Consider the following 13,644-nt stretch of genomic DNA (forward strand, 5'->3'; position numbering starts at 1 on the left):
AGTAAATAGCCAAGTCAAACTTAAAATAATAAGAACCTAACTTGAGTTAGGATGAAAACCCTTATACTTTTGCAAGGTTGGAATAAGGTTCCCACTCAACTGAAAAAAATATAAATGTTTTTACTTTTATGACTTTAATAAATAAAACAATATTAACATTTTTATTAACACATATCAGTATATGTATATTAAACTGACAATGCACATTCCATTTGTGTTTTTTTCAGTAAGGTGCAAATTATGTTATTGCAAGTAAGTGCAAATTAGATATCTCAAAATTTTGATTAAATGTGTTTGGGGAAATGGTGGGCGTGAGAGGGAGGTTAGTTGCCCTTCAATAACATTCGACTATTAAAAGGGCACTAGCCCTTAAGATCTTTAATTGAATTAGCCCTTTTTGATTTTTTTAAAACATCGCTTTCTATAAAAACCTTACATACTCCCAGGGCATGACTTACAACCCTTGCCCTGAGGGTTGCGGGGGGATGGGTTATCATCCTAAAAGACCTAATTTCCAAAACTTTCAACTGCGTTGAATAAAATGGCTATCTAAAAACTTTGATTGGAGGTGTTTGGGGAAAAGGTGGGCGTGAGAGGGGGGTTAGTTGCCCTCAAATCATTTTCGACTATTGAAAAGGGCACTAGCCCTTTGAATTTTCAATCGAATGGGTCCTTTTTCAAGTTTCTACGACAAAGATTTCAATAAAAACCTTATATACCCCAGAGCATAACTTATAACCCTTGCCCTGAAGACTGTGGGGGGAGTGTCCAGCTCAAAGGTGTAATTTCCTGAACTTTAAACTGCGTGGACCAAAATGGCAATCTAAAAACTTTGATTGGATATTTTTGGGGAAATGATGGGCGTGGAAGGGGTGTTAGTTGCCTTCCAGTCATTTTTGACTATTAAAAAGGACACTAGCCATTTCAATTTCCAATCGAATGAGTTCTTTTTGAAGTTTCTACGACGACGCGTTCTATATAAACCGAATATACCCCCAGGGTATAACTTACAACCCTTGCCCTGAGGGCTTTGGGGGAGTGTCCTCCTAAAAAACATAATTTCTATCTGGAAATCCACAACACTGAACAAAATAGCTATCTAAAAATTTTGAGGATGTGTTTGGGGAAAAGGTGGGCTAGAGAGGGGGGCTAGTTGCCCTCAAATCACTTTCGACTATTAAAAAGGGCACTAGACCTTTGAATTTTAAATTGAATGAGCCCTTTTTCAAGTTTCTACGACAAAGATTTCAATAAAAACTTTATGCCCCCAGGTTAGAACTTATAACCCTTGCTCTCACGACTGTGGGGGAAGAGTCCTGCTAACAGGTATAATTGCCTGAAATTTAACTGCGTGGAACAAAATGAATATCTCAAAATTTTGATTGGATGTGTTTGGGGAAATGGTGGGCGTGGAAGGGGTGCTTCCAATTACTTTTGGCACTAGCCATTTCAATTCCTAATCGAATGAGCCCTTGTTGAAGTTTCTACGACAACGCTTTAGGGCCTTACAACCCTTGTCCTGAGGGCTGTGAGGAGTTTGTCATCCTCAAAGACCTAATTTACAGAATTTAAAACTATGTTGAATAATGCGGCTATCTCAAAATTTTGATTGGAAGTGTTTGAGGGAATGATGGGTGTGGGGGGGGGGGGCTAGTTGCCCTCCAATCACTGTCGACTATTAAAAAGGGCACTAGCCCTTTGAATTTCCAGTCGAATGAGCTTTTATTGAAGTTTCTACGACAACGCCTTCTTTAAAAACCTTATATACCCCCAGGGCATAACTTAAAACCCTTGCCCTGAGGGATGTGGGGGAGTGTCATCCTCAAAAACATATTTTCTATCTAGAAATCAGCTACGCTGAACAAAATGGCTATCTCAAAATTTGGATTGGATGTGTTTGGGGAATGAAGGGCGGGGGGGGGGGGGGCATGTTGCACTCAAATCACTTTCGACTATTAAAAAGGGTACTAGCCCTTTGAATTTCCAATCGAATGAGCGTATTTTTAAGTTTCTACGACAACGCCTTCTATAAAAACCTTATATGCCCCAAGGGCATAATATAAAACCCCTGCCCTAAGAGTTGTGGGGGAGTGTCCTCCTCAAAAACATATTTTCTATCTGAAAGTCAACTATGCTGAACAAAATGACTATCTCAAAATTTTGATTGGATGTGTTTTGGGGAATGACAGGCGTGGGGGAGGGGGGCTAGTTGCCCTCTAAACACTGTTTACTATTCAAAAAAGTACTAGCCCTTTGAATTTCCAATCGAATGAACCTATATTGAAGTTTCTACGACAATACCTTCTGTAGAAACTGTATATGCCCCCAGGGCATAATTTAAAACCCTTGCCCTGATGTTTGTGGGGGAGTATCCTCCTCAAAAACATATTTTCTATCTGGAAATCAATTACGCTGAACAAAATGGCTATCTCAAGATTTTGATTGAATGTGTTTGGGGGAATTATGGGCGTGGGAGGGGGCTAGTTGCCCTCCAATCACTTTCAACTATTAAAACGGGCACTAGCCACTTCAATTGCCAATCGAATGAGCCCTTTTCGAAGTTTCTACGACGACTCCTTCGATACGAAGTGCCCGGGTGTGGAGAAAAAAAAAAAAAAAAAAAAAAAAAAAAAAAAACATTGTGCCCACATCGGTCTTTACTTAGGCAGCGCGCTGCCTATGATTATCATGATTAGGCATATTTTTTATGTAAAAAAAGGAAAAATAAATGAGTGAAAATGGCAACGCTGAACGAGGAATGACCCTTGTTGTCATTATTTCCATTAAGGACAAAATTAACAAAGATATAGTAGTGCCTTGGGCGACTTGAGAGATGGCGATCAAAATGCATAGAGCGAAGCGACTAGAATAAATGTTTTCCTATAAAGAAAATACAACAACCTTCCCAGTAAAATATATGCAAAAAAAAAATAAATCAAAATGCTAAAATACATAATAATGCACAAAATGCGTAAAAATGCATATAATGAAGCGACAAAATGGACATATCCCATTTAAGACAGCACAAGGAGTTTCCCAGTAAAATATGTGCAAAGCAAATCAAAATGCTAAAATACATAATAATGCACAAAGTGCGTCAAAATGCATATAATGAAGCGACAAACATGGAGATGTCCCATTAAGACAGCACAAGGAGTTTCCCAGTAAAATATGTGCAAAACAAATAAAAATGATAAAATATGTAATAATGCACAAAATGCATATAATGAAGCGACAAAAATGGATATGTCTCATTTAAGACAGCACAAGGAGTTTCCCAGTAAAATATGTACAAAACACGTCAATATCTTAAAAAAAAATCTTAGATGACTGAATCTAGAAATACCCCCTAAGAAAAAATCCCCAAAGAAAGAGGGAGGGGAATTCCGTCAGAATTGTTTTTTAATTCCAACCTAAGAATGACATTTTTCAGTTTTTGACCCCCCCCCCCCCGACACATACGTCTCCAGAAAAAATCTTTGATCTTCCACAAAAATCGGAAAAATATCCATGGGATATTATTTCCATGACCAAATTAGAAGTAGACATTTATGGTAGTATTGGTAGACGTTTAGTAAAAGCAGACATGTATAGTAGATATTCTTGTTCAGTGTAATCATGATTTCTACCGCAATGACGCAAATCGGCTGAGATATATTTGAAAGTTTTTGACTTTACCATAGTATTTATACTTTTTTTCGTCAAATTAGGTGCAATATTTAGGTAAAATACCTTAATTTGCTTAAACAGTCAGACTCAGCCAATTTGCTCTGTTTCTCTTGCACATAAAATATAGAATGTATAATCCGTCTAGAACTCGGTCATCCAAAGGTACAAACGCGTATATACATGAAAAGTCACTTTCTGAGTTAGATATACTACTGAATTCAGCTCAAAGAGGCGAGTCAAATGGTATATACAAGAATATCCTATTAAAATCCTCAGTAAAGATTTTTCTGGCAAAAACACGTATCTGCAGCATTTGCCCTATTTGCCAAAGTTGAAAAATCGCCATTCAGCTGTGTCAGTGAACTTTGACATGGATTTTAATTGCACAATTGGACAGAATACTGTCTAAAACCAATCCTAACAACTTTTCACTTCAATACTTTGTCTAATGTGATGCAACTGGTGGGAAAAGTGTCGCAAAACTTGAGAAACTTTGAAGACGATTTTTTCAGAATAATGAAGTGTATATACGCATTTATAAATTTGGATGGCCGTACTTGGCCCCTCCCCTCACCCACACTAACATATTATCCGCCAAAATGTTGGCTTTGTATACAAAATGTGGTAATGGAGAACTTCATTACCATACTTTGGTTAATCAAATCTCAGGTTAGAGAGGCAAATGGATCTGCAAAAGAAGGTATGGAAATAAAAAAAAAATGCTATTGATTAGCATAAGATATTGTGGATCCCCAGCGACACAAGTCCCAAGGGATGTATTATCCGCCTGGGGATAAAATTTCACTAATGACCCATAGATGGTAGTAGAGGACATTGACATAATTGTTGCTTTTACTATTCAAGCATATTATTGAAAACTTTATACAATATCACGCCAGATAATCGGCTTCTTTGGAGCCAAAGCTAATCTCAATTTAAATTAGTTTTGTATTATTTTTAATCACTTTGTCACATGGTAGAAATCGTACGAGTCAATGTTTTATTTGTGAAACCTTTCCACGATACAAAACAGCTAAGCCCACTTGAAAAAGCAACTACAAGAAGGACAGTATTTTCCATACACAAATTATTTATTTTACTTTATTTATTTGTTTCACTTGTTTGAAAAGTTCTGTCATGTGCTTCATTTGGCCTACTTTGTTATTCCTTGTCCATTTGGTTCTAATAATGGAAAATTCCGTTTTGTTCTAATCCGCATAGCACAAGCACTGATCTCCTGATTCTCTACCTTCGGCCAGGATTGCTTTGCGTTATCAGGGACAAATCATCCCGCTCTCCCCTTGTTTCCCCCCCAGATTTACCCAAGTACCCATTTGAATCTGGGGTGACTCTGTCTGACCTTAAAGAGTCACACGGCTGACCCTATTCCCAACAAAATAATCAACGACATCAGGACTCGAATTCCACCCCCCCCATATCACAATGCTTTTTCTACACTATATTTGAATGAATACAACTTACTCAATGAAACATTTCCTACGTAGCCACCTCCCGGAGTGCTTTGTATGTCATCAAGATAGGATGTTCCTTGACCTTGTCTGGCAGCTCTATAAATTGGAGTTAGTGCATTTTCCTGGACAGCAGCCAAAGGTCGACCCACTGGTTTCCGCAACACCGGTGATGTCATCATTGACATGTTTTTAGGGAGTGGAGTAGGTGCTGTGACTTCAATGCTTGGCAAAGCGGTGTTCCTTCTCCTAAGCTCTGCAAGATACAAACAGCGAATCAACAAGAAGCAAATTCTACCACAGAAAAACTTTTTGATACAAAAAAAGGCAGTTTAGGTAAAAAAAAAGAAGGAAAGAAGTGGCCTTATTGAAATTTTTTCAAGAGAACAAAAGGGATGAAAATATTAAATATTATAAAACCATCTTGCAAGTGGAAAGAAGCGACTATTTGTCATTGAAGCCTTTTTTTCAGTTAGCCGTGGTAACGTTAAACATATAATTTTGTTAAATCAGGATAGTTTTCCTTTCAACAGGACTGGTTCAATGGTTCGAATTTAAGACCCAACGTCCCACCCCCCCCCCCCCAAAAAAGGAAAACCCTCCCACATACCCAAATTTATCACTGACCATGCAAGCGGTATTTTTGCTTCTATGCTCTTCAAAATATACAGAACCAAGCACTAAATAGAGAAAAAAAAAACAACCTTTGTGGTCTTAATTTGTTTTTTAATTTCTTTAATATTACTTAGAAATGAGCAAGAAAAGCTATCACATATTACAGAAAGGCTCTACCAAAGCCTGTTTTTTTTAGACTCTGACTTTTTAACCCTTTCAACCACGAATTTTATTCAAGAAAAATCTGAGCTTTAGTCACAAGTTGTATATGAGCCCAAAAGTTACTAAGACTTTTTACAGAATTTTCCCAAATTCATAACATCCTCAAACAGAATGCTCTCATTTGGGAAGGGTGTAAGATATTAATATTTATTATATTCAGCAAGGGAAAGATAGAAAAATTTTAAACAAATAAAATCAGTTCTTCACGCAAAATTGAGCAATGTGTTTTCTTGATTGTTGTGAACTTGAGGTAAGGGCATATCCAGGAATTCTGTTCGGGGGCGAGGGAGGGGTACGAAAAACACATCAAAAATTTATTCATACATATTTTTGTTACGTTTTTACAAGTTGAACAAAAACCTCAGGGGTTTTTGTTCAACTCCTCTCTGGATACGGTCTGGACTTGAGAAACTTTTTGCAGAAAATTCTGGTCGTCATCTGAAAAAATTTGACTGGATCACAACTCGTTATGAATGATACTTCGATCAACTGGGCCACCTGACAAATACTGCAAGCTGTTCGAAAGGTTTTACGAAAAGAGGGAAATTTACGTCGAAGTCAACAACAAACGAGCAAAACATTCGACATCAAACCGGTATTCGCCAAGGTTGTGCCGCCACCCCAGAACTTTCCAATTACATAACAAAATACGTCTTGACACGAACTATGAATCACCTTTCCGTCGGTCTGCAGCCTGGAAATCGCGTTCTGGCGGGGGGCCCAACTTCACAAAAGATCTTGCTCTCGTTGCCGAATCAATCGAAAATTGACGGACACTCTGAAAGTCCTACAGGAAAAGGCAGCAAAACTGGTACTGAAGATTAATTGGGTCAAAATTAAGACAATGGTAATTGAGTCCCCAAGCCCAGTTTCGCCCATTTAGAACACAGCTGTTTACGAAGCTCCAATTGAACTTGTTAGAAATTTCTCTTACCTTGGCTCTGTGCTGCCTAATGGTAGCTCCATAGATGAAGAGGTATGCAACCGAACATCAAAAGCCTCGTCTATCGTCGGAAGGTTCAACACCCTCTGGATACACTCTCTGGCACATTTCTAGGTGCACGAAGATGCGAATTCATAACGCATCCGTAAGCTCGGTACGTAAGCTCTATGCAGCGGAAACATGGCCCTTAAATCTTCAATCCTCAACATGATAGACGTCTGTTAAATGAAACAGGTCCATGGGATTGAGACACTTCAGTGGGATGATTTTGTAAGCGGAGAAAGGTTGCTTATGCTTACCTCCCTAGTGCCATTCTCCGTCCGAATAGCACAGCGTACTCTCAGGTGGTTTGAACACTTTCTACGTATGCCGACAACAACCCCAACCCAAATAGTCTACAATTTCGACGCAAAAGCTGACGGCTGGTCCCACCCCGGTCAAGGTGAAAGAATAGCCTCAACAAACTCCTGAAGATGGCTAACATTGCTGTCGACGATGCCTCATTCTTAGCAACAGACCGGTCAGTCTGGAGGAGTTGCGACGTACCCTACGCTTCCCCCAAAGCGGCAGCAGTCTTAAGTCAATCAAATTCATCTGAAAATCTCCGTTTTTGGAGCAGCATTGGTAGCCAGCTTTTTTTGGGCAAGCGGGCGTAGTTGTTTAAAAATGACTGCCTGAAATAAGTTTTTCTCTTTGTCTGTGGCTCAGCTGCTGTGGATTCTCCTTCTTCTTCACAGCTTGGCAGTGACCACAGTCTACTTAAATGATGTAGATGCCCTATTTCTGCCCCTGTAAGAGCTTCAGTAGCAGATCACCTGAAGGCGAGCATATAATAGGAGTTTGACCTACCCTCTTATTCGCGGTCCGACATGTTCTCCATCCACAAAATTGATACTATCAGACCGAACATGTGGAGTACAAGTTTCAATGTTGCCTTCTTCGATTTTATGACAGTTTGATAGCATCCCAACATGTGACAAGCTCCTCCATCCCATGTTCACCCCTCCCATGCCCTCGTTGCGCCTATCAATACCTTAGGACGCTTTTATTTCGCTGTTCTCAGCCATATTTGAAGTAAATATATAGAACTTAAAATCAAATAATTTCACAAGCACACGAGGGGAACTTTGACTCGCTCAGCACGATTTGCTCGAATAGCTCACCAGTTCAGCACTGTACTCACTTGTCAAGATCACCAATTAGAGATTTTATTTTTAAAAGCTTTTGTCACCTAGCTTTCAGATGCCTAAGAGCAATAGTTTCGTATAGATAGCTGTCATTGGTTAAAGGCAAAAATATTTTATAATGAAATAGTAAGATAACATAAAATAAAAAGAAAATTTTAATATTTAATGAAGAGTCTAAAAAGGGAAAGAAGTGATTGTTTTATTGATACTACAAAATACACATACTTGAATGCGAAAGTAACCTATATGATAGCTTAGCATCAAGAAAAAAAAAGCCAAAACCATAGAATAGCCAAGGGCCTACCAGTAAGTAAGCATAATATGTATATATTATGACTTTTAATCCATACAAATACTCCTTTTCTATGTTTATCCTACCATCCCTTATTTTATAGCCTTACTTCTATTTCAGTATCTTTTATCTTTCTTTAATCATCTTACTTCTTTATTCAATGAAATTCATTTTTGTTTTTTTTTTCCATGGTAAAACTGTTTTTTAATCAATACCAAGGCCGTATCCAGGGGGGGGGGGTTACCCGGTTTCAACCCCCCCCCCCCGAAATTTTTGACCGATTCGAAAATAAGTCGAAAATTAGTAAAACCTAGGTAAAAATCAGTAAAATTAGTCGAAAACTGAGTCAAAAATTATTACCCCCCCCCCAAAAAAAATTAGTAAAAACCCCCCTGAACAAAAATCCTGGATACGGCCCTGATCAATACATTTACACATACCTGTTCCAGGAGTTGAAGCCTTTTCGCCTCTCTGGGGTTTAATCTCTCTGAGTGGCTGCAAAAAATAAAAAACTGTTTTTAAGAAAAACCAACACAAAGTAGTAAAAACAATACAAATAAGAAAGCGAAATCTATAAAAGACAAATAAATACGCATATGAAAGAATCTCTAATTTTCAGACCGCATATACACATAGTATCAAATATGGTTTACCGATGAAAGTGGATTAACAGTATTTAATACTGTAGCTTATAATATTCCTCCGATTTCTCCATGTCTCAATAGACTACTACCAAAACGTCAGTGGTAAAAGTATATTCCAGCAGTACTCAGAGCCAAGGTACTGACCCACTTTAACTGTAAAGTAACTCAAACTGTTATACAAACTGTCATACCCTCCCCTAGATTTTGAAAAATACCCTTTTTGGTATTTTCATTAAAAAAAAAATCCTCCCGCCTATATTTTGAAAAATAAATTTTGCCCCCTACCCTACATTTTCATGAAGAAATTTCCTTGTTCTAGATGGAGATTCAAAAAGTCCATCGCAGGACCTTTGATAATCTGTTGACAGCTGACACCGTTTGAAAGATATATTTTAAACCATAACGCAAAGAGAATTTGGATAAAGGTTTCCGATGGCTATCAGGGTTAACTCTGCTTTCTAAGGTATAGGAACTGGGTCAATTTGGGGATCTGCAAAGCTGTAGATTTGCTGGTGCTGGGATGAGAAAGATACAGCTCGATATGCGTTTCCCTGTCAACTATAGGACATTACGAACGACCGCATTCTCGATGGACATTACAATTCAGTTTTCAATTTGAACCAAATCTTACTTACTCCTTTCACTTCTTGTCCCATTTGAACTTTAATGCAGATTTGAATACTATCCAGCAAATTTGTACTTTTTAGTTCATCTAATGGAAATTTATTCAAATCTTCACCTTCAAATCGTGTATAAAACAAATCTTATTTTACATAAAATGCGCCCTTCCCAATGTAGTTCTAACGGGTAATTACTAATGCAAAAGAAACGAAGAAAGAACGACTTTTGTCAATTTTCACTAACTAAGGGGGCTGGGAGGGGAATCATTCACGAGGAAATATTGCTGAAATCCGGTTACGAGATTTCGACAATAGAGACATCATTGATACACTTGTGATGCTTCGCAGCCTTGGGGTGCCATAGATGTCACCAGAAATCGACATTTTGGTGTCATGTGAAATTACAGTGGCCTTATCAATAGTGAAAAAAGAATTAGTTGATAATTTGAACTGGAAATGCCCAGAAATAGAAGAAAATTTTGGGCAACCTCTTCCCCTGCGCGCATTCCTTGTCTAATTTCCCAGCAACTTGTTGTTTAAATGGACACAATGAATCTGATGAAAGGAACGGTGCAACAACACAGCATAAACTAAATTTTTTACATTTTGATGTAAAGAAATTTAGTGACGTATTTTGTTAAACGTAATTATATACAGTGAAACTTAGCTTTATCTTAATGTTAAGAAACTTAGTAAAAAATTTAGTCTAACCTTCCAGTAACTCGTTTGTTTTTGTCGATGGACACAAAAAACCTGAATGTGTGAAGGGTGCCACAACATAGCATAAATAAAAACTTTTATGTCTCGGTACTAAGAAGTTTAGTAGGCTAATAGTTTTTTTTTTAACTTAGTTATAAATCGTGAAACTGGCGGGGGTTCGATTCCTGACAAGGCCGGTTATTTGGTTTGGAACGGGGGTCAGTGGCGTGACTTTATAAGCTCAGTCAGAGTCGACCCAGCTCTAAATGGGTACCAGGAAGAATCTGAGGAAGGTGAGCAGGAAGGGTGGGTGAAAGCCCAGGATAAATAAATACATTCTCAGACCACACTGGCTATACATGACAAATGAAACTCAGAGAGGAAAGAAAATAACAAAATGAAAAATAAAATCAAAAAAGGTGAAAAAACGAGGATATTGTCAGCCAGTGGCGAACCATGAAGAAGAAGAAATAAGCAAATATTTCGACAAGGACCTCTGCTGAGTCGTCCTTAGTGCTAAACAAAAAAGAAAGAAAAGAAAAAGAAACCAACAAAAATCTAACCTTTCGAAGTTTACTTTACAACGACAGAACAAAAACTAAATAAGAACCAGGTTGGAATCAATGAAAAAGAAATCTATCATGATGATTGAGCAATAATCCTTTGCTTTGCTTTAGCTTCAGCTGGTCTACGAATTCGTTCAACATTTGATGTGCAAATAGTTATACCGGGCAAAAATATTGATTGAGTCCTTCAAATTAAACTGTCATAAATTGGGCTTAATGAAATATCTCCAGTATCTCTATTTATTGCTAAATTTCAGTTTATGTATTTTTTTTAATCTCAATTACCTCTTTAAAAGTTTGCGGTAGACCATTTACAGTAGATAGTATGGTTGCCTCGTCAAAAAGAACCAGATGGATCGGATTTTCGAAAATATACAGGGCCAATGCCGAATCAAAGTTGTCATTGTTATTTTTCAATCTCAGGGACTTATCTATTAAAATTTTGTGTTCATGCAACCGTTCACCTAGTTGTTGATGAGTCCTACCAATGAAAAATTTCCCACATGAACACGGGATTCTTTAGACACCACTACCCAGTACAGGGTTAGTTTTATCCTTTCCTGAATTGAAAAAATGTTCAACTTTTTGTTCAGTTTTGAAAGAAACAGATAGATTGTTTTTTTAAAAATTTTTCCAAGTTTATCGCCAAGTTTCGGGATGTATGGTAGAGTGATGAAAGTTTTGTCTCAATTGCCGGGGTAACTGAATCAAAGGGGACGGGCTCCCTATTTTCTTGTTTTATCTTTTTTAACCGTCTATCTATGGTATTTTCAATAAGTTTTATTGGGTAACCATTGCACAGTAGAATATGCTTGACATAGTTTAATTCAGAATTTATATGATTACGAGAACAGATTTTTAAAACTCTGTCGACCAAAGAGATTATTACCCCTCTTTTCACAGAAGGAGGGTGATATGAAGAGAAATGTAGATATTGATCATTATGGGTCGGCTTTCTATATATAGAAAATTCAAGGCTAGGAGTAGTTTTATAATCAAAACATCCAAGAAAGGCAGCTTGCCTGTATCTTCGAGTTCTATTGTGAACTGGAGATTTGAATCAAGAGAGTTCAAATGTACCAAAAAATCTCTAAGAGTCTTGTTCATGTTCCCCAAACAGAAAGGATATCATCAACGAAACGAAACCAGATAGAACATTTTAAGTGGAAACTATTCAAAGCAGACTGTTCTATGAAATCCATGTAAAAATTTGCCAAATATGAGACAAAACAGTGCCCATGGATAGGCCCATGGTTTGAAGGAAATTTTTTTTTCGTAATTTAAAATACGAGGAGAACTTGTTGTAAAGACAAACGAGGGCCGTAACTGCGTCTATTTACAAATCCTTGTAATCTAACCAGGCAGAATTTTCCTCGAAATTTCTTAGTAAAAACTCCTCACATTTACGGAAATCACATGAAGTGTACACAGCGACTGAATCAAAACTAGATTAAATGGTTTTTTCTGTTCATAATTTTTAAACTAATTTCTCTAAACTCTTTAAACTAATTTCTTACAATTTTAATTTTTTGCTTTTTAAATACAAGTGTGACGCTAAAAATAAGAAGATTGCCATGTCATTCATGATATTTAGCTTTCTTTATCGATAGATACGACTATGATGTGGCACGGGCATTAGTGAAATGATAGGTGAGATTTTAGAACCAGGTCGGACAAAACTTGGGAGCAGACGAATAAAAAAAGATAAAATGAAAAGCAATTTAAAGCAAATTCTTAGCCAAGGCTAAATTGTACCCGATATTAAATGCGGACATAAAGAGTAAAAATATTAAAAAAAAGAAAAAAAAGAACGTCTTCATATGCACTTTTATTTTTAGGTGTGCCAACATTTGTAAATTATTTCTCAATAAGTTTTCTTAGTCATATTATATTTCGAACTCAATTATCATTAATTATCACTATTATTTTTTTTTATTTTTTTATTATTATTGTTTTATTAATTTCTTATTTAATATCATTAATAAAAAATTACTTCTTTTTCTATAATATCAGTCCACCTTCATTATTTAAAGGACTAAATGTACTAGTTTTGTCATATTTAGAATTCAAAATCAACATTTACCCAACCAGTCTCAAGTTAGAATGAATGTATGGCTAACAAAATAAATCAATTTACCAAGCAAATTTCAATGAAGCGAAATTTAAAAATGATAAAAGGAAGGTTGATCTTTTAATCTGTCATAGAATTGATTTGTGTCCCAAAATTGGCTTTAGCTCAATTTCGGGAATTTAAGAAACTTTATAAGACGAAAAAACTTCTAGTGGTGACATGACAACTCATGGCAATAAATCTATTTAAAACTAAATTTCAATGAACCGAAATTTATGAGTGGTTCGTTAGTATTAAACAGTTCGTTAACGAACTTAAAGTAAGGAGCGGTGCGGCTCAATATTGATCAAAAGCATAAGAAGCCAAGTACAGATAATAGTAGACGGACCAGCGATATCGAGTTTTGATTATTATCCAGAGTGTATCAAATCCCCAAAATTTAATGTCATCCCCCACAGGTTACTTGTCTGACAAAATTACGCTGGAGGATCTTTCCATGGACGAATTTTTCATGGGGAAAGAGAATTTTCCATGGAGGGGAGCCGGATTTCCCAACATTATTTAAAAAACGATCAGAAATCAAATAAAAAAAGTTTTTTCAACTGAACATAAGGAGCAATATTAAAACTTAAAACGAACAGAAATTA

General features: G+C 36.8%; 1 protein-coding gene across 2 annotated transcripts in view; it reads right to left on the bottom strand.

Annotated features, from left to right (window-relative positions):
- Window positions 1-13,644, bottom strand: part of Lnpk (zinc-ribbon metal-binding protein lunapark) — a 78,494-nt gene that overhangs the window by 13,802 nt on the left and 51,048 nt on the right. For both annotated transcript variants that reach the window (XM_089089357.1, XM_089089356.1), the window contains exons 5-6: window positions 8,838-8,892; window positions 5,152-5,394 (exon numbers count right to left, since the gene is read on the bottom strand). In XM_089089357.1, coding sequence (XP_088945483.1) covers window positions 5,152-5,394; window positions 8,838-8,892 — 298 coding nt within the window. The remainder of the gene's footprint in view (window positions 1-5,151; window positions 5,395-8,837; window positions 8,893-13,644) is intronic.

This window comes from Artemia sp. Qi Xiang Cuo, chromosome 5 (genome assembly GCF_049724085.1).
Source record: "Artemia sp. Qi Xiang Cuo chromosome 5, ASM4972408v1, whole genome shotgun sequence".
Taxonomy (NCBI): domain Eukaryota; kingdom Metazoa; phylum Arthropoda; class Branchiopoda; order Anostraca; family Artemiidae; genus Artemia; species Artemia sp. Qi Xiang Cuo.